Source organism: Molothrus aeneus, chromosome 10 (assembly GCF_037042795.1).
Source record: "Molothrus aeneus isolate 106 chromosome 10, BPBGC_Maene_1.0, whole genome shotgun sequence".
Lineage (NCBI taxonomy): Eukaryota > Metazoa > Chordata > Aves > Passeriformes > Icteridae > Molothrus > Molothrus aeneus.
In genome coordinates this window covers 17,091,613-17,108,931 of record NC_089655.1, presented here as the reverse complement: position 1 = coordinate 17,108,931, position 17,319 = coordinate 17,091,613, and the positions used below count along the sequence as shown (strand labels likewise).

Here is a 17,319-nt window from a genome sequence, read left to right as displayed (position 1 = left end):
GGTGAGGGCACCGGTCCGGTGCCGGTGCCGGTGCCGGTGCCGCTGAGGGAGGCTGCGGGTGTCTTTGCGGCTCTCAGGGGGTGCAAGCGGCAGTGCAGATACCGGTGCCGAGCTCCTCCCGTGCGCACGGCGGTCACCCTGCTGGGCGGCCAGGCCGAGCGGAGCTGAGCGGTGCCACTGGGCTGGGCACCGGGGTCCCCGCTCCAGCCCCCCCCCGGGCCGCCGGCCCCGTCGCCCCCGCCCGGTGCCTGCGGTCCGCGCTCCGCCGGTCTCAGCCCCTGCGGCTCCATCCCTCCGGCGCGGCTCCATCCCTCCGGCGCGGCCCCATCTCCGCCCGGCCCCATCCCTGCCCAGCCCCGGTGCCGGTCTTGGCGGCGGCGCGGCGCCCGGTGCGGGCCATGGCGGCGGCGGAGGCAGGCGGCGCTGCGGCGGCGGCGGGGGCCCGGCGCGGCCCGGGCGGAGAGCGGAGCTAGGCAGGAGGCGGCCCGGGATGGCCAGGATGAACGTGGCCCTGCAGGAGCTTGGAAACGCCGTGAGTGCCCGGGGCAGCGGCGCGGCAGGGAGGAGGGCAGGAGGAGGGGGGACGGGGGGCACCGGCGGGGGGCTCGGCGAGGGGGACAGGAGGGGGTCGGGGCACAGGAGAGCCCAGGGGCTGGAGAACTCAAGGAGCTGGAAAGGCTGCGGGGGCTTCGGGAACCAGAGGGAGGGAGGGAGGGAGGGCGGGGGGGACTGGTGGATTACGGGGGGCGGCGAGAGCCTATGGGATGTAGGGGCTGCTTGGTGTCGGGGCTAAGGGAACTGAGTGGCTAGAGGGTCCCTGTCCCCCATGGTGGTGGAAGAAGGACCCCCTCCAAATCCCTGCCTGGGGTTGGGCAGAGGGAACTGGGGTGGTTCAGGCATGGCCCCACAAACCCCACTCCACCGAGTACAGTAATGCTGCTCATAGGGTGAACCCCAAGACAGCACCTCTGGAGGGGGCAGGGGGCCCTGTCCCCATGCGTCTCAGCCCTACAGAGGGGGTAGGAGGAGCCCCAGAAATAGGCTCCTGCCTTGAGGATGCCACAGAAGATGCTGGAGAAGGGGTGCTGGCTATTGCCCAGGATGAGGACCACCCAGGAGCAGAAAGAAGCACGTTGAGGAGAGCTGGGGTGGTGGGGGGGCCTTCAGGATGCTGAGCAATCCTTCCTAATGCCAGCACCTTCCAGGAGCCCGACCCGGTAGGGGGCTCCTGCCATCTCCTGCCAATCCCATCCTCCTGCTGCAGCCCTTGGCGATGCCCCCTCCCTATCCCAGCAGTGTGGCAGCGGGCAGAGCTGGGCATGAGGCACTCTCCTTGCTTTCCCCCCTGCCCATCATCCATCCCACCCCAGCTCCTTCCCGGCCTGTGACAGCAGCCCTGCAGGCTGGGCATTCACTTTAGTCTGCAGCACAGAATGGAGGGTGAGCTGCAACCCACCCAGGCATTCGCTCTGAAGCCTGAGGATAGCTCACAACCAGCGGCATTGCTGTTTCTCTTCCACCAAAATCTCCATCATTTTCTTCTAGCTTATTCCCCCCTCCAATGCTGCTGGCTCAACTCCACCACCTCCCCCTTGGCTGAGCCCTCAGCAGCCCTCACGACTGGATCTGTGCAAGCTGCCTGGCAAGGCCAGGAGTACGGGGGACCCTGTCCTGCTGGCTGGTACACACTGCAGTGCCCCTTCTCCCCTTGCACACTCTGTCCTGCATCCTGGTCACCCCCAGAGCTATGATGAGGCTGGAAGCACTTCCAGATGTTTCAGACCGGTGCACATCTGCATGGAAAGTTCCAGTCAGGGGAGGAGGGGTGAGACAGCAGCACTAGGAAACCGTTGCTTGGTGACGGGGACCATGTCTCCGTGGCGATGTGTCACCTGTCGGCAGGGCTGATGCCATGGCTATGCAGAGGGATGCTCCGGTGACGGCCCCCAAATCCTTCATTAGCAGCTCTCCCTGTGCTCTCCAGGGCCACGCAGGGCTGGGGACAACCTCTGAGGGAGGCCCAGGCACACTGAGGGGGGTCAGGGGCTGCCTCAGCCCGGCTGTGTACTCACTGAGCAGGCACTCGGCCCTGCCACAAGAGCCAGAGGGTGTGGCAGGGCGGGGAAGAGCTACCCCCACGCCCCTGCCCCAGCCTGCTCCCTCCCTCAGCAGATGCCCAACTACAAGCGTGCCACGCTGCAGGACGAGGAGGGGCCAGAGCCCGCGGGGGATGGCAGCACCTCTCCCGACAGCGTGGAGGTGAGCTCTGCCCCGGCTCCTCCATCCTTCCCCTCTCCATCATCTCTAGCCCCCACCCTCACCCTCTGGGGCCTGCCTGCAACCAAGTGGGCAGTGGGAGCAGGGTTGGGAGCCAAGCCAGACATGGCTGTCCCCAGGGATGTGCTGGGAGTCAGCCAAAATGAGGCACTGAGTGTGCCTGGACGATCGTCCTTCCTTGTGGCTTGGGGGGGCTGCCATCACCCACCACCAGCTCGCCAGGGCTGGTGGGCAGGGATGCCCAAGTCCCCACATCCTCATACAGCCACGCCAGGCACTGGGGAGTGGGGGAAGGGAAGGGGGGCAGTGATGCTCAGCCCCCCATGGTGCGATGGCAGGTCCTGCTCCTCCTGCCCAGGTGGGGTTCCGGAAGGGGCCGGGGACGCTGCTGAGCCGCCTGGCCTCGCGCAGCCAGCTGGAGCTGGTGCTCTGCGCCGTCGCCGTCTCCCTGGCCCTGCTGCTCAGTGTCGCCGTTGTCACTCTGGCCATTCAGTACCGCAGAGGTAGGGAGACTTGGCAGTGGTATCCCCACACCTGGGAGGACACGGGAGGATGAGGAGTGATGGGTCAGCCCAGGGTACCTGCTCCAGGTACTCTGCCCATCCTGGGGTACAGACAGGGCTTGGCCCCGCTCTGTGCCTCGGTTTCCCCCAGTACACTCGCCCAGCCCCAGGCATGCCTTCCCTGCCAGATCCCTCTCACAGCACCTGCCTGACGGATGCCTGTGTCCGGGTGGCCAGCAAGATCCTGGAGGCCTTGGATACAGAGACGGACCCGTGCCAGGACTTCTACCAGTACTCGTGCGGGGGCTGGATTAAGAGGAACCCGCTGCCCAACGGGCGCTCCAAGTGGAGCACCTTCAACAGCATCTGGGACCAGAACCAGGCCATCATGAAGCATCTCCTAGGTGGGCACCAAGGGGTCACAGACACTGAGGGGGTGACCCCTGTGTCACTGGGGCTGACCCACAGCCTCCCACAGAAAACACCACCTTCAACTCCAGCAGCGAGGCAGAGCGGAAGACACAGCGGTACTACCTGTCCTGCCTCAAGGAGCAGAGGATAGAGGAGCTGGGCTCCCAGCCCCTTATGGAGCTCATCGACAAGGTGGGCACACACCCACACGTGAGCTGAGCTGCCAGGGCTCAAGCCAGCACACTTCCTGCTTAGCTCTTTACATAACTGGGGAGGGAGCAGACCTTGGGGATGCACCCCATCCCTCCCTGAGGTGCTGGGTCTGTCTGCTGGCAGATTGGGGGATGGAACATCACTGGCTCCTGGAACCAAACCAGCTTCATGGAGGTACTCAAGAGCGTATCAGGCACATACCGGGCAACCCCCTTCTTCACGGTGTATGTGGGTGCAGACTCCAAGAGCTCCAACAGCAATGTCATCCAGGTTGGCACCTTGGCCCCCAGGGGTGGCAGACACCAGGGGACACCAGAATGTCTATGCTGTCCCTGTCTCCCCACAGGTGGACCAGTCGGGGCTTTTCCTCCCATCCCGGGATTACTATCTGAACAAGACTGCCAACGAGAGGGTGAGGCTGGCTGCTGGGTATGCTGCCAACAGCAGTCAGGGGAAACCCATGGCACTGGGGTGCGAGCAGCACTGGGACACACCTGGCATCTCCACTGGGGGGCCACCCCAGGGAGGTGGGATGAGCTGTGCTTGGCACTGAGGCAGGGCTTGGGGTTCCACAGGTTCTGGCAGCTTACCTGGACTACATGGTGGAGCTGGGCACACTGCTGGGGGGCACCCTGGAGCCCACCCGCCTCCAGATGCAGCAGGTGCTGGACTTTGAAACCCAGCTGGCCAACATCACTGTGCCCCAGGCTGAGCGGCGGGATGATGAGAAGATCTACCACAAGATGAGCATCGCTGAGCTGCAGGTGGGCATGGCCCAGAGCAGCCTAGGGAGACCCTTCTGGGATATATGGGAACTTGTCCAGAGGGCACCAAGGGGTCTGTGCCCATTGCTGTCCTCACTCTGGGACACCCTGGACAGCCCCATCTGCCGTGGGACATGCACTGGGTGTTGAAGAGCAGTGCCCATCCCCCCAGTTGTTACCATTTGGGGGAAGATGCCACCTCGTATTGTGGGGTCCAGGGGTCCCCTCCTTGTCCTGCAGCATTAAGAGCATTAAGGGTGCAGAGAAGGATCTGGAGTGGTGAGGGACTTTTGGGTCCTTCCCAGAAAACACAGTTCCTGCCCCAGGAACCGAGCATGCTGAGCAGGATGCAGCAGAGCCATGCCAAGCCCCTGGTGCCACATTCCTGTGTCCCCTCCAGGTGCTGGCCCCTGCCATTGACTGGCTGGATTACCTTTCCTACGCCCTGGCCCCACTGGAGCTGGCAGACACGGAGCCTGTGGTGGTGTATGGGGACACCTACCTTCAGCAGGTCTCTGAGCTCATCAATGACACTGACAGGAGGTGAGGCTCCTTCATATCCCTGGCTGTGCCCCCCACGGCAGGGACACATTTTGGGCTCATCAGTGTCTTGAAGTCGTAGACTGTGGTGAGCTGCAGCATCTTCTCTACCCCTGCAGCATCCTGAACAACTACCTGATCTGGAACCTGGTGCAGAAGACGGCCTCCAGCCTGGACCAGCGCTTCGAGACAGCCCAGGAGAGGCTGCTGGAGACACTCTATGGCACCAGGAAGGTAACAGAGGGCCCTGGGATCAGACCCCTCCACACTCAGCCTGGAAGCAGCCAGGACCTCCTCTGTCCTTCAGATGCCCTTGAGATGCTAAGACCTGGATGATTCAGTGGGAACTCAGGGATTATCTTTTGAAATGGGGGTTTTGCTGCTGCCTATCTCCCCTCTGACGAGGCAGAGCCAGGCTGGGTGAAGGCAGGGGAGCAGGGGAGTGGGATGAGGGTTTCACTGACCTTCATCTCGCTCCCACAGTCCTGCACACCCCGCTGGCAAACCTGCATCTCCAACACGGATGACACACTGGGCTTTGCACTGGGCTCCCTTTTCGTCAAAGCCACCTTTGACCGGGACAGCAAGGCCATTGTGAGAATACTTCTGTCCCCATCCCCTCCCTCCCCATCACCATCTGTGGGAATCCCAATTCCACCCAAGCCCCAGGGCTGGAAGGCAGGGAGCTGGAAAATAGGGCCCCTAGCCCTGGGGAGGTTGTACCCTGTCCACCCTGTCCCCACCGAGGCATTGTGGGGGGTAGGGGGCCCTCATTCCCTCCCCTCCCCAGGCTGAGGAGATGATCAGCGAGATCCGTGCAGCCTTCGAGGTATCCCTGGACCAGCTGGACTGGATGGATGAGAAGACCAGGCAGGCTGCAAAGGAGAAGGTGACCCCAGGGAGGGAAGTGGATGGGAAACCTTGCCCTATCCATGTAAGCTCCACAGTCTCACTGCTGGGGCCTCTCCCCATGCAGGCGGATGCTATCTACGACATGATTGGCTTCCCTGACTTCATTCTGGACAACAAGGAGCTGGACGATGTCTATGATGGGGTAGGGGGCACCTGGCTTGTGGGGGAGAAGCTTAGTCATGCCAAGATTGAGAGGGCCCCATTGTCGAGCGATGCCCCTATTTGGGACATTGTGCAAAGCCACCCAAGTACTGAGTTCATCCTGGCCAGGGTGTGGGGAACCACCCCAGTGGACCTGTCCTCATCCCTCCTCTTCCTCACCAGTACGAGGTCTCTGAGGACTCCTTCTTCCAAAACATGCTCAACTTCTACAACTTCTCTGCCAAAGTGATGGCTGACCAGCTCCGGAAACCCCCCAACCGCGACCAGTAAGGGGTGGACTTGGGTGGGAGGAGGGGAGGGAGTGATCCTCGGTGCCTGGATGGCGCTGGTTCAGTGGGGAGGAGGTCACCCTCGTGGGGTAGCACAGCACAGCAGGTCACCTGTGGTAGCACAGGTCACCTGTGGTAGCTGTAGCTTATCCCCAGGCAAAGTCCTTGGTAACAGGATGGGGGCAAAAGTGTCAGCCTTGGGCAGGGCCCTGTGGTGAGCAGTGGCACAGGAGGGGGCTGGGGCTGGGGTGACAGGGACACACCCCTGCCTGTGCCCTGTCCCACCTCCCTGCCCAGGTGGAGCATGACCCCACAGACTGTCAATGCCTATTACCTGCCCACCAAGAACGGGATCGTCTTTCCTGCTGGGATCCTCCAGGCTCCCTTCTACGCCCGCAACCACCCCAAGTGAGTCTGGCACGGGGGACACCTCCTGGAGCCAGGGATTGGATCAGGGTCAGCATGCCACAGAGTCCCCCCACAGTGACAAATAAAAGCCCTGAAGGGCTTGAGTGTCTCTCAGGGTTTTACATGCTGCAGTCAAGACAGCCTGAGTCCCCTTAGGGCCACCAGTGTCCCCAACAGAAGTGATTCCCAGCTGGGTCCCAGCTGGAATAGAGTGTCACTGAGTGTCCAGACAGAGATGGGGTGGCCGCAATGGCATCATTAACACATCCTGTGCTTACCTGGTTCTTTCCCATGGCCCCACAGAGCCCTTAATTTCGGTGGCATCGGTGTGGTGATGGGACATGAGCTGACCCATGCATTTGATGACCAAGGTGAGAGCCTACAGGCAGCGCTGGCCCTGACCCCTGTCACCTTCCTGTCCCCGCCCAGCCCCTGCCCCTGGCATGGGAAAGAGGTGCCCTGGGTGCACAGGGGTCCCGCTTTGCCATCCATTGCATCATGTGTGCTTGTGCCCCCCTGGCCACCCCCTTCTATCGTCCTGTCTCCCCAGGTGGCACCTGCCGATACCTTCCCCCGGCTTCTCTGTGCAGCTTTCGCTTCATCCGCTTGGTGAGGACACAGTGTCTGCAGCCCCAGCCCCCTCCTCATCCTCCTCCCTCCCGGGCGTGGGATGGGTCCCTCTCACATCCACTCTGCTTTGCACCCTCATCACAGCCCCGGAGCCAACATGGGGTCACTGAGGGAATTTGGGGTCACGGATCTGGGCTGGCTTAGCAAGAATGCACTGGGGGATGCCTGGGGACCCAAGTGAATGGCTGAGCCCCAGGCAGAGCCTGCCCACAGCAGGGGCTGGGGGATACCTTCCCCCCTGGGCCTGGGCCCAAGGTACGAGGTCCCCCCGGCATCCCCCGGTGCCCATTCCCCCACCGCACCCCATTCTGCTTTGGGACCCCCTGCAGCAGAGGAGCTGCAGTGGGTCGGCTTCCCCTGGTCCCACCCCAACCCACAGCTCGGTCCTGCAGGACGGGAATATGACAAAGAGGGAAACCTGCGGCCGTGGTGGCAGAACTCCTCCCTGGAGGCCTTCAAGAACCGGACGGCGTGCATGACGGAGCAGTACGGCCGCTACACCGTCCACAGCGAGAAGGTCAATGGGCGGCAGACCCTGGGCGAGAACATCGCCGACAACGGCGGGCTCAAGGCTGCCTACAACGTGAGTGCCGCCATCCGGAGGGGACACGAACCCCCGTCCCTGTCTGTCCCTTCCCGGAGCTTCAGGCCGGCTCTCCCGCAGGCTTACAAGTCCTGGCTGCAGAAGAACGGGGAGGAGAAGCGCCTGCCCGCCCTGGGGCTCACCAACCACCAGCTCTTCTTCGTGGGCTTTGCGCAGGTAGGGCGGAGCAGGATGATGGGCTTCCCGTGCCTCCGTGGCTGCTCGGACCCACCCCGCAGCTCCCCATCCCGCACCGGGGGGTGCTCGATCCCCATCCCTGAGGCTGCTCCCGCTCCGCCAGGTGTGGTGCTCCGTCCGGACACCCGAGAGCTCCCACGAAGGGCTGGTGACCGACCCGCACAGCCCCGACAAGTACCGTGTCATCGGCACCCTCAGCAACTCCCGGGACTTTGTCGAACACTTCGGCTGCCCCCTGGGCTCCCCCATGAACCCCGGCAAGCACTGTGAGGTGTGGTAGGGACGGGGAGGGTGCTGGGGGCAGAGGGGACGATACTCTGCTGTGCTCCCCCTCCCCAGACCTCAGTGGCTGCCGGAGCTGGCCACGGGCAGAGCGCAGTGCCCCTCCTGTGCTCACACTGCACACCCCCCTCTGCACCCTCCCCGGCATACACGGCCCCGCACCAGGCACCCACCGCAGCCCCATCCACGGCTTCGGGCTGGACACGGCCGGCAGAGAGGCTGTAGCACCCCCAACACGCAGTTCTGCCCCGCAGCCTTGATGTGCTTGAGTCGGGCACAGCTCAGTGGCCCCTGCGCTGCGTCCCCCCCTCAGGCGGGCAGGTCAAAGGGGTCCCGGGGAAAGCATCAGAGCCACGATCCCCCTGCTCCTGCCCCCTCAACCTGCCGGAGATGGAGGCTGGGGGCCACCCGGCTCCGCGCTTCCCTTGTCCCCTCCCACTCCAGCTTGGCTTCCCCATCCACCTCTGCTGGGACCAGCGGGCGGCAGCGGGGACTCTGGTGCCTTCAGCTGTGGGTGGCTGTCGCCGAGTTTATTTAACGATTAAAAGCAGTTTCCACTTACTCCAGCAGCTCCGGGTCCTTGGCGGTACCGGGGCGGGGGGAGAGGGGGATCCGGACCGCTGTGGGGGGAGACTGCAGGGCTGGGCTCGCGTGAGCGGTGAGACACGCCGAGGGAGGGGAGCGGGGGCGGCGTGTCTGGGGGGACATTCCCCGAGTGAGGGAAGCGAGGTGTGGGGAAGAAAACTGCAAGGCTGGTGGGGACCAGTCAGAGCCACGGGAGTTCCCCGCCTGCCCCGAGCCTTCACTCCGAGCTCCCAGGACCCGCCCCGGCCGGTCCCGCCCCGCACAGCGCGGCCCCAGCCCCACGCCGGGGTGTCCCGAACTCCCGGTACCGAGACCCCGCGGGACGCTTCGGCCGCGGACAGAGCCGCTCGCAAAGGCTGCTGGGAGTTGTGGTTATGCCTGCGGACGACGCAGGGCACGACAGGAGCTGCAGTTCAGCGTGAGGAATGCTGGGAGGAGTAGTTCGGTCACGGCAGGGCCGGCGCCTCACCGCGAGAGCTGGACTACATTTCCCAGCAGGAAGCGCGGTAGGGCCAGGGTCCGGGCCTTGTGCGCCTCGGGGGTACGGGGGCATCGGGGCCGGGCGCGGCGGCGGGGCCGGGCCGGGACCGAGCCGGGGGCTGGGCCGGGACAGATCGGGGGACCGGACCCGGGTGGGAGCCTGGGCCAGGTCCCGGGCTGCGTCACGGGCGCTAGGCCTCGGCCCGATCCCGGGTGCGGGACTGGGCCCCGGCTGGGCCCGGGATGCAGGGTCGAGCCGGGTACCGGGCACCTGTGGGTGCTGGAGGTGAACTGCCCCCTCTGGGGCCGTGGGCAGGCTTGGCCCTGGGGCGGCAGAGCATGGGGACAAGGGCGGAGGAGCATCCCTGCCTTGGGGTCAGGGGCAATGAGACAAAGCGCTGCCTTGGGGACAGGGATCCAGGGACACTCCTGCCTTCGGAACAGGGGCAGTGGGATGTCCCTGTCATGGGTGACACGGCCCCATTCCCCAGACCAGACAACATGCTCACCTTGCAGGCGTTGTCGCCCAAGCCTGGCACCATGGACAAACACATCACTCCAGGGGAGCTGCTGTGTCTGGGCTCCAGCCTCGCCTTCTCTGGCCTCTTCTACTACCTGTACAGGAGGAAATCCAGAGTCGTGGCACGCATACAGGTAGCCCTGTCTCTTAGATGCTCTTTCCCGCCCACTGTCTGTTCCCTACTGCCCTCCACGCTTTGATTTGGGTGCACACACTCATGCCTGCAGCCTGCTCCATCCTCTGGTGACTTCATGACATGCAGATCTGAGCAGGCCACATCCTGCAGGCCAGAGGTCTCCACAGAGCCATTCTTGGCCTACTCACTGTCCTGTCCCTGCCCATGCTCACACTGAGTCCGTGCTCTTCCAGGAGGCCCCAAAGCTCCAGGTCGATGACAATTTGCCAGCCCTGGTGTCTGCAGCTGAGGGGCGGTGCCTGCCTTATGTTGCCCTGGAAGGTAAGGACACCCTGTGGCCCTGCACGAGGGACAAGGGCCAGGATCTCTTTTGGCCGTGACACATCCCTTGTCCTTAGGCATAGTGCTGCCAGCCCAGGCTGCACTGACCAGCCACTACCATGAGGGGCTGCAGGGCGTGATCCAGAAACTGCAGCTGAAGGAGCATCGGCTGATCTGGAACAGCTTGGCCCGGAGCTGGTGAGTGATGGGAAGGGGCTGCAGGAGGGGGCTTGCAGCAGCGAGTCCAGACCCCGTCATCTGGGGCCACGTGAGAGGCAGAAAATAACTTAGTTCAAGACTTTAGTCCCTATGCTTAACTCAGCCCTGAGAGCTCAGAGCTTCTGTGTGTTGTGGCCAGCAGGAGCAGGGTAGTGATCATCCCCTGGTACTCAGCACTGGTGAGGCCACACCTCAAGTCCTGGGTCCAGTTCTGGGTCACTCAACTCAGGAAGGCCATTGAGCTGCTGGAGCAGGTCCAGAGAAGGGCAGCAGAGCTGGTGAAGGGCTGGAGCACATGTCTGATGAGGAGCAGCTGAGGGAGCTGAGGATGTTTAGCCTGGAGGAGACTCTGGGGTTGCCTTATTGCTCTCTCCAACCCCCTGAAAGGAGGCTGTAGCCAGGTGGGGATCAGCCTCTTCTCTCAGGCAACCAGTGACAAGGCAAGAGGAAATGGCCTCAAGCTGTGCCAGGGGAAGTTTTGGTTAGAGATTAGGAAGAACTCACATGGAGGATGATTAGACATTGGAATGAGCTGTCCAGGGAGCAGGAGGTTTCGCCACCAGGGAGGTGATGGAGTTGACATCCTTGGCGGTTTTTAAGGAAAGACTGGACATGGCATTTAGTGCCATGGTCTAGCTGACAGGCTGATATTCAGTCACAGGTTGAACATGATGATCTCAGAGGTCAGCCTGACTGATGCTGTGATTCTCCACACCCCAACCCTCTGTGCTTGCAGGAGTGAGAGCGAGCGGGTGCTCTCAGAGCAGATCTACACCGTCCCCTTCCTGCTGGCCTCGCCAGGCCCTGAGGCAGCCACGCAGGTGAGTGTGGACAGCCCGCTCCAAGCCGTGTGCCTGCCCCTGGAGATGGTGTACGAGCGGTTCCAGCAGCCATCCCACGGCTTCCGCGACCTGCTGGGCCAGTACCTGATCGGGGAGAAGCCCAAGGGCATCCTGGAGACGGAGGAGATGCTGCGGGTGGGGGCCGGGCTGACGGGCATCGGGGAGCTGTTCCTGCAGCCCGACGGCTCCCTGCACCTGCAGCCGCCGGCCCAGGGAGGCGAGTTTTTCCTGTGCCTGGGGGACTGGCAGACGGTGCTATCGGAGCTGGAGTCGGCCAGCGGCCTCTGGAAGGGCGCAGCGTTGCTGTGCGCGGCGGCGGGGCTGGCCGTCCTCCTGCACGCCCTGTGCCGCGCCTACCGCCGCTCCCGCCCCGGGCAGCAGCAGGAGGACAAGGAGTTGGATGGGGAGGAGGGCGGCGACGGGGCGCCCGAGGACTCGTGCGTGGTGTGCCTGTCGCGGCCCCGCGAGTGCGTCCTCCTGGGCTGCGGCCACATCTGCTGCTGCTTCCGCTGCTTCCAAGCCCTGCCCACCCGCCTCTGCCCCATCTGCAGGGGGCCCATTGACCGCGTGGTGCCCCTCTACCAGGCCTGAGAGCACCTGGGGGTGCCCAGGGAGGGGCAGTGTGAACCGGGCCAAGCCTGGAGCCCGCAGAAATCTCAGCTGTCTCCTCACGTGCAGCTGTGCAATTCCTTTTTGAAGGGAGGGGTCTTGGTGTGCCCTTCAATCTGTTCTGGGGAGGAGGGAAATGACAGCCTCCTCATCCTCCCTTTGTCTGCCAGAAGGACCCCCCCTAAACGTGGAGGCTTGGGGAAAATCTACACAATGCCTGAGCTGAGGAGCTGAGACCCCAACCCCACACTGGGGCACTACTTTGGCTGCCAGCTATTGGACTTGTGCCTCTCTGAGCCATGACCTCCCAAAAGCCACGCAGGACTTCTTCCTTGTGGTTTTTTCCCAGTGTGTGGATTTATGGGGAGGATTATTAGGGCAAGACCGGGGCTGGTGGGACACAGCAGGCACAGTGGAGTGGCAGAGACCCAAACCCCCCTGACCCACTGCAGTGTTATACCTTGGTGCCACTTTTGTCCTGCCACCCCAATCCGTGTGCCTACAGCCACTGCCCAGATGACACTGGGGACACCCAGGGGCTGGCAGTGATGAGTCCCTTTGCCAGCTGCTCTGCCACCAAGATGGGAGCTGTGTCCCTCTGTCACTCTCTGCAGGGAGAACAGCTTTAGGTTGCCACAGAGCCTGCCCTCGTGTCCAGCCCCACTGCACCCGGCTTTCCTGCTCACCTCCCGGACAGGACTGGGTGTGGGAATGGCTTGCAGTGGTGTGTGAGTGATAAAGCCAAGGAGCTGAGCTTGGCCTCACCTCTTCCTTCGCGCCGTTCAGCTGGGGGCTGGGTGGGTGCTGGGAGCCAAGGCTCTCCCCTTGGAGGGGTGGGCACCACTGCCTCCCCTCCTTCCTCATCCAAGAGGCTGGCCCAGGTTGACAATGGAGCCCAGGTGCATCTCCTCCAGATGCAGCCCTGGATGGGGGGTGGCAGGACACACAGGACCGTTGCCAAGGTGATTGTGCTCCTCGGGTCTCCATGGCAACTGCTCCCCTGGACTGCTCCCCATCACTGCCTGGCTGCAGTTGCCCAGGCAACCCACGGGCTCTCCTGGCTCCTGCAGCTTTAGGGCACCCAGGGTTTGGGGGTCGGGGACAGTGCTGACAGGCCACTGTCAGCCAGGCAGCAGTGTTGGGATTGGAGGGGGATGATGTGCCCCCTCCCCAGGGCAGTGGCCACAATTGCAGCTGGGCTGGGAGCTTGCCTGGGGCAAAGGTACCTTGGCAGGGTTGCCCCCAGGACTTGCAAGCAGACAGGAGGCCCCAGAGGACCCAATAGGGCCTCCTGGGACCCACATGCCTTTTTGGGGTGGGGATGTGTAGGGGAGTTCTCTCCCCCCACCCCGCCTTTTTCTCAGCCCAGCCTCTTCCCTGGGCTGCAGAGTGAGCAGTGGGGCCCAGATTCCCCCTCTCACCCCTCCCAGCATCGGGCATCCCCCCCGCAGCAGGAGGGATTTCGGGAAGGAGATAAATACCAGATGGGAGAGGGCCGGGCTGCCAGGAACACACTCCCTGCATGCCAAGAGCTGCTGGCGCGAGTGGGCGCGTGGGCCGGGGAGGGCGGGGGGTGCCCCTGCTCCCCGAGACTGCTCACCTCGTTCCCCAGGGCCCAGCAGCCAGACAAGGACGGGACAATTAGAGAGGGGTCTGCACCCCCCCCACTCCCCTTTGCCCCCAGAGGTGCCCAGGGCAGGGAACACATCCCTTGTGGAGGGAGGCTGCCACCCCCCGGTGCTGGGGCACAGCCTTACTCTAGCCCCACGCGGGTCTCTGCCACTCCCGGGAGGCCACCAGCCCAGCAGTGGCCTGGCTGCAGCCCCAGCTGCCAGTCCTGCCTGGCATGGCTCTGGGCAGCAGCATGACTCACCCCCTCAGCTCACCAGCAGCCAGAGCTTGCTGTGCCAGATCCACGCCATGGGCTGGCACAGGGGCTGACACAGGGCTGGCACAGGGGCTGCCCGGCCACGCTGCAGTGCCCACATCCCCAGACAAACCTGCTGTGTGCCCCTCATGGGTATTTGGTCAGGGGCAGGACAGTGGGGAGCTCACAGTGCCTGGGCTGAGCACTGCCCAGCCTCCCTCCATGTCACACATCCTGACAGATGCCTCCTGAAAGCCACAGGGTGCCCCTGTGTGCCAACCCATGCCCATGGCCTCCACCCGCTCCCCCCAGGGCTGCCAGCCCGCTCTGCCTGCCTCCCTGTCTGTTGTCATGGTGACCAGATATGTGGTGACAGGCGAGGATGGAGCCTCACACCCCAGCAGGGCTGTTTGCCCAGAAGGGTTGGCTCCCCCCGCTTCCTGCTCTTCCCCGTCACCCCCGGGTCTCGGCAGGACCCTCCGTGGAGCCCCTGCCCCAGGCAGTGTGCTGGGGCTGCTCCATCTGCTCAGATGCCAGGATCACAGCTGTGTCCCAGGCAGCTCATGTGAGGAATGGGGACAGTGCCATCCTCCTTCCACCTGCCCTGACAGGGCATCTCCCAGGCTGTGCACAGAGACAGACAAACTCATCTCAGTAATGACAACCTGTCTTTCTTCCCAGGGGGAGACACTGTCCCTCCAGGGACAGCCTGATCTTCCCACAGCAGCAGCTGCAGGAACAGCAGAAGATGAGGAGCATGCCACTCCTGCACACTTGCCCTGGGCTCACCCACAGGACAGCTGCCAAGCAGGACACCTGTCCCCCAACATCTCTGCCCTGTGGTGACAGTTTTCACCACAACCATTGTCCCACAAGGTCATTCCCAGTGCCTGTACCCAGCCCAGTGTGTGTCTCTGCTCCTCCAAAACACCTGGACTGTAGCACAGGCAGCACACAAAGTGGCATCCCCATCTGGACTGTGGCTACTGAGAGTCAGCAGCAACAGTCAGGGGTGGGCACATCCCCAGCTTTACCAGTGACATAGTCCCTGTGCTGGGATGGGGACTCAGGGAGAGCATCAGTGCCAACAGCAGGCGCTCAGTGAGGCCCCCAGTGGCTGCCACTGCTGTGAAACAGAAGTGCCATTTCACGTTTCTTGGCAGGGCTGGAAGCAGCACAGATGGAGGCACCCGCACTGGCCTCCTGGCATGCCTTGGCAGCCCCCAGCTCTGTGGCACCAGCCCCAGGTGATAGCACTACCTCCCAGACGTGCAGCAGAGAAAGCCCTGGGTCCTGTGGCTGGTGCTTCCTGCCTCCTTTCAGCTCCCTGACATCCAGTCACTGCCTGCCAGGATACTGACCCCATTCCTGCCAGGCCTTGGACGGGATGGGAGTGCCTGGTGGTTCGCAGCTCCAGCTGCCTGGGGTTCCTGCAGAGCATGGGCAGGAGGTGCTCCACCACAAGCCACTTGCACACACAGAGGGTGATTTTCCACCATAAAACCACTTGAACCATCAGTGACTGCAGGAAGAGCTCTCACCTCCATCACAGCACCTGGACTAGGCACCCGAATTCCCACAAGGGTGCAGGGCTCAGGGGCAGTATCCATGTGTGGAGCTAGGGCATGGCAGGGACTGGTGAGCTCCCAGCACAGCCCGAGTGTGGGCAATGTAGCACAACCTGCCCACCCCACTGCAGCTGGGAGTCTGATGCTGTGCCTCCTACCCAGCTCCACATCCACTGAGGGGGCATGGCTGGCCTCCAGCCCTTGCATCATCCCCAAGGTGTCCCAGCCCAGGGGCTGCTGCCCAGGTTTAAGGAGCCAGGGCAGGAAGAACACCCTGCTTCCCACCCCCACAGCCTCTTCTTTCCGGTGGAGTTGGCTTTGTGTTGGACAAAAGGCTGCAAAGGAAGCAAGAAAGGAGATTACGTGGCTGCTAAAAGACGAATAAGGAAGGTGGGATGAGAGCCAGGGGAAGGAGGGTGCTCATCTGGCTCACCAGGGGGGATGCTACATGCAATGGCAGGGGATGAGGGGGGTCTCTTATGCACTCCATTGCCAGCCCACTCACATCCAGGTCCTTGGTACCTTCCCCTGCTATTCAGGGATGCGTGACAAGCAGCACCCTTGGGGAACCAGAGACTAGAGCTGTCCCAAGGAGATGCAGAGCCCAGAGCCACAGCATTGCCCTGTCCCACCCACAGCCCAGCTGTGCTGGCACAAATCCAGCCCTCCTCCTGCCTGGGATGGGCAGATGGTCCTTCCCACACCCCACATCCCAGGCAGCCCCACAGAGCTGCCCCCCACTCCACAGCCAAGTCAAGTAGCTCCCGCAGATGTGAGGCACTGTGCAGATACAGGTGTGGGATATGTGGGGCCATTCCCAGGGTGACCCCTTTCCAGCCTCTCCCCAGCAGCCTGCCAGGCTGGAAGCCCTCCTGGAGTGCTGCACCGGTGCCACTCACATCCCACACAGCCCATCTGCTCCTCTCCTCGCTCAGCCCTGGCCCCGCGCGTGCCACGCTCTGCCTGTCCCTGCCCACGGGCAGGGCACGTGGGCTCAGCAACGGGAAAAGCAGGCCACATCTCAGCGTGGGCCTCTTGCCTATTTTCCCAGGCACTTTTCACAGGAGCAAGAGCTTTCACATGAAAAAGTTCAAGCTGGTTCCCCAGCAAAGGCATGAGTAAAAGAATTGCCTTGCCAGGAGAGCAGGTACCACTGTCCTGACCTGGCTCTGGTAGGGGACAGCAGGGACCGATATTCTGCAGATCCAGACACAAAGGTAAAAGCATGGCTGAGCCTTCCCAAAATAGAAGAACCTGCCTTCCCTCATGGATCAGCACAGCTGATGCTCTTCTGCAGCACCTTTCAACAGAATCTCAGCTATGGAGATGCTGGAACAGCAAGATGTACCACAGGACTGTCTGGAAAATGCCACTCTCACCCCCTCAAGATATTCTCACTGGGCTGTGGGCTGGCATGAATGAAGTGCCATTTCCATTCAGGGATCTGGCTTTGCTGCAACCCAGGACTCCCCCATGAGCAACGGGACCTGGATGTGAGGGAACTGCTCCAAGACAGGATGGTCCTCTCCAACCAGCCGTAGCCACTGCTGCTGTCACCATCAGTCTAAGATCCAGGGGTCATGGCTGTAGCCACAGGTCACTCAAGAAGCACCTTTATCCTGAGCTTAAATAGCCCCCCCAGCTGCCCCAGGTGACCTGAATGGGGGAGGTCCTGGGTGAGGCTGCTCAGAACCACCAATGCCAATTAACGCAATCACTGCCCTGGCTGTCAACAATGTAGGAGGAAAGATCCAGGGTGGGTCTGGGGTAGAGGTTTGTAGATCAAATGGGGCTCTGGGGGGACACTGGGATCACCCCTTGCTGCCTCATCACAGGTCCCCACAGGGGATAACCCTTTCCCTTTTCCACAGAGAGTCCCCAGGGAAGGGTCAGTGGGACAAGGGGTGTCCTAGGGCACAGTAGCCATGTGGCCACACTTACAGACACTTGCAGAATTACACCTGTGCACCTCTGCACTCCTGCAAAGATACAGAATGGGAGGATGTGTACAAACACATGC

General features: G+C 62.8%; 2 protein-coding genes across 3 annotated transcripts; both read left to right on the top strand.

Moving 5' to 3' along the window:
• The first annotated feature begins 409 nt into the window (after window positions 1-409).
• On the top strand, window positions 410-8,713 carry ECE2 (endothelin converting enzyme 2). Of its 2 annotated transcripts, none has more exons than XM_066556445.1 (19): window positions 410-532; window positions 2,173-2,259; window positions 2,636-2,780; window positions 2,969-3,184; window positions 3,259-3,383; window positions 3,528-3,674; window positions 3,751-3,816; window positions 3,980-4,168; window positions 4,569-4,711; window positions 4,828-4,942; window positions 5,192-5,302; window positions 5,499-5,597; window positions 5,685-5,762; window positions 5,945-6,048; window positions 6,349-6,459; window positions 6,763-6,830; window positions 7,482-7,672; window positions 7,754-7,849; window positions 7,974-8,713. In XM_066556445.1, the coding sequence occupies exons 1-19, from the start codon at window positions 491-493 to the stop codon at window positions 8,148-8,150; spliced, it is 2,310 nt and encodes a 769-aa protein (XP_066412542.1). In that variant the 5' UTR covers window positions 410-490; the 3' UTR covers window positions 8,151-8,713. The 2 variants fall into 2 exon arrangements, with proteins under 2 accessions (XP_066412542.1, XP_066412543.1); XM_066556446.1 differs by having other exon boundaries at window positions 418-532; window positions 2,616-2,780; window positions 2,982-3,184.
• A 618-nt stretch (window positions 8,714-9,331) lies between these two features.
• LOC136560685 (mitochondrial ubiquitin ligase activator of nfkb 1-A-like) lies at window positions 9,332-12,617 on the top strand. The gene is made up of 4 exons (XM_066556665.1): window positions 9,332-9,871; window positions 10,107-10,194; window positions 10,272-10,392; window positions 11,150-12,617. Exons 1-4 carry the CDS (start codon window positions 9,461-9,463, stop codon window positions 11,844-11,846), a joined length of 1,317 nt encoding a protein of 438 aa, XP_066412762.1. The 5' UTR covers window positions 9,332-9,460; the 3' UTR covers window positions 11,847-12,617.
• The last annotated feature ends 4,702 nt before the right edge of the window (window positions 12,618-17,319 follow it).

Excerpts from the sequence above, each read along its gene's own strand:
- ECE2 (XM_066556445.1), top strand. The coding sequence starts at position 491 with ATGGCCAGGATGAACGTGGCCCTGCAGGAGCTTGGAAACGCC. Across the intron at positions 2,260-2,635 it reads CCTCTCCCGACAGCGTGGAG|GTGGGGTTCCGGAAGGGGCC; the intron begins GTGAGCTCTGCC and ends CCTCCTGCCCAG. Across the intron at positions 4,169-4,568 it reads TGAGCATCGCTGAGCTGCAG|GTGCTGGCCCCTGCCATTGA; the intron begins GTGGGCATGGCC and ends TGTCCCCTCCAG.
- LOC136560685 (XM_066556665.1), top strand. The coding sequence starts at position 9,461 with ATGCAGGGTCGAGCCGGGTACCGGGCACCTGTGGGTGCTGGAGGTGAA. Across the intron at positions 10,195-10,271 it reads GCCTTATGTTGCCCTGGAAG|GCATAGTGCTGCCAGCCCAG; the intron begins GTAAGGACACCC and ends CCTTGTCCTTAG. Across the intron at positions 10,393-11,149 it reads AACAGCTTGGCCCGGAGCTG|GAGTGAGAGCGAGCGGGTGC; the intron begins GTGAGTGATGGG and ends CTGTGCTTGCAG.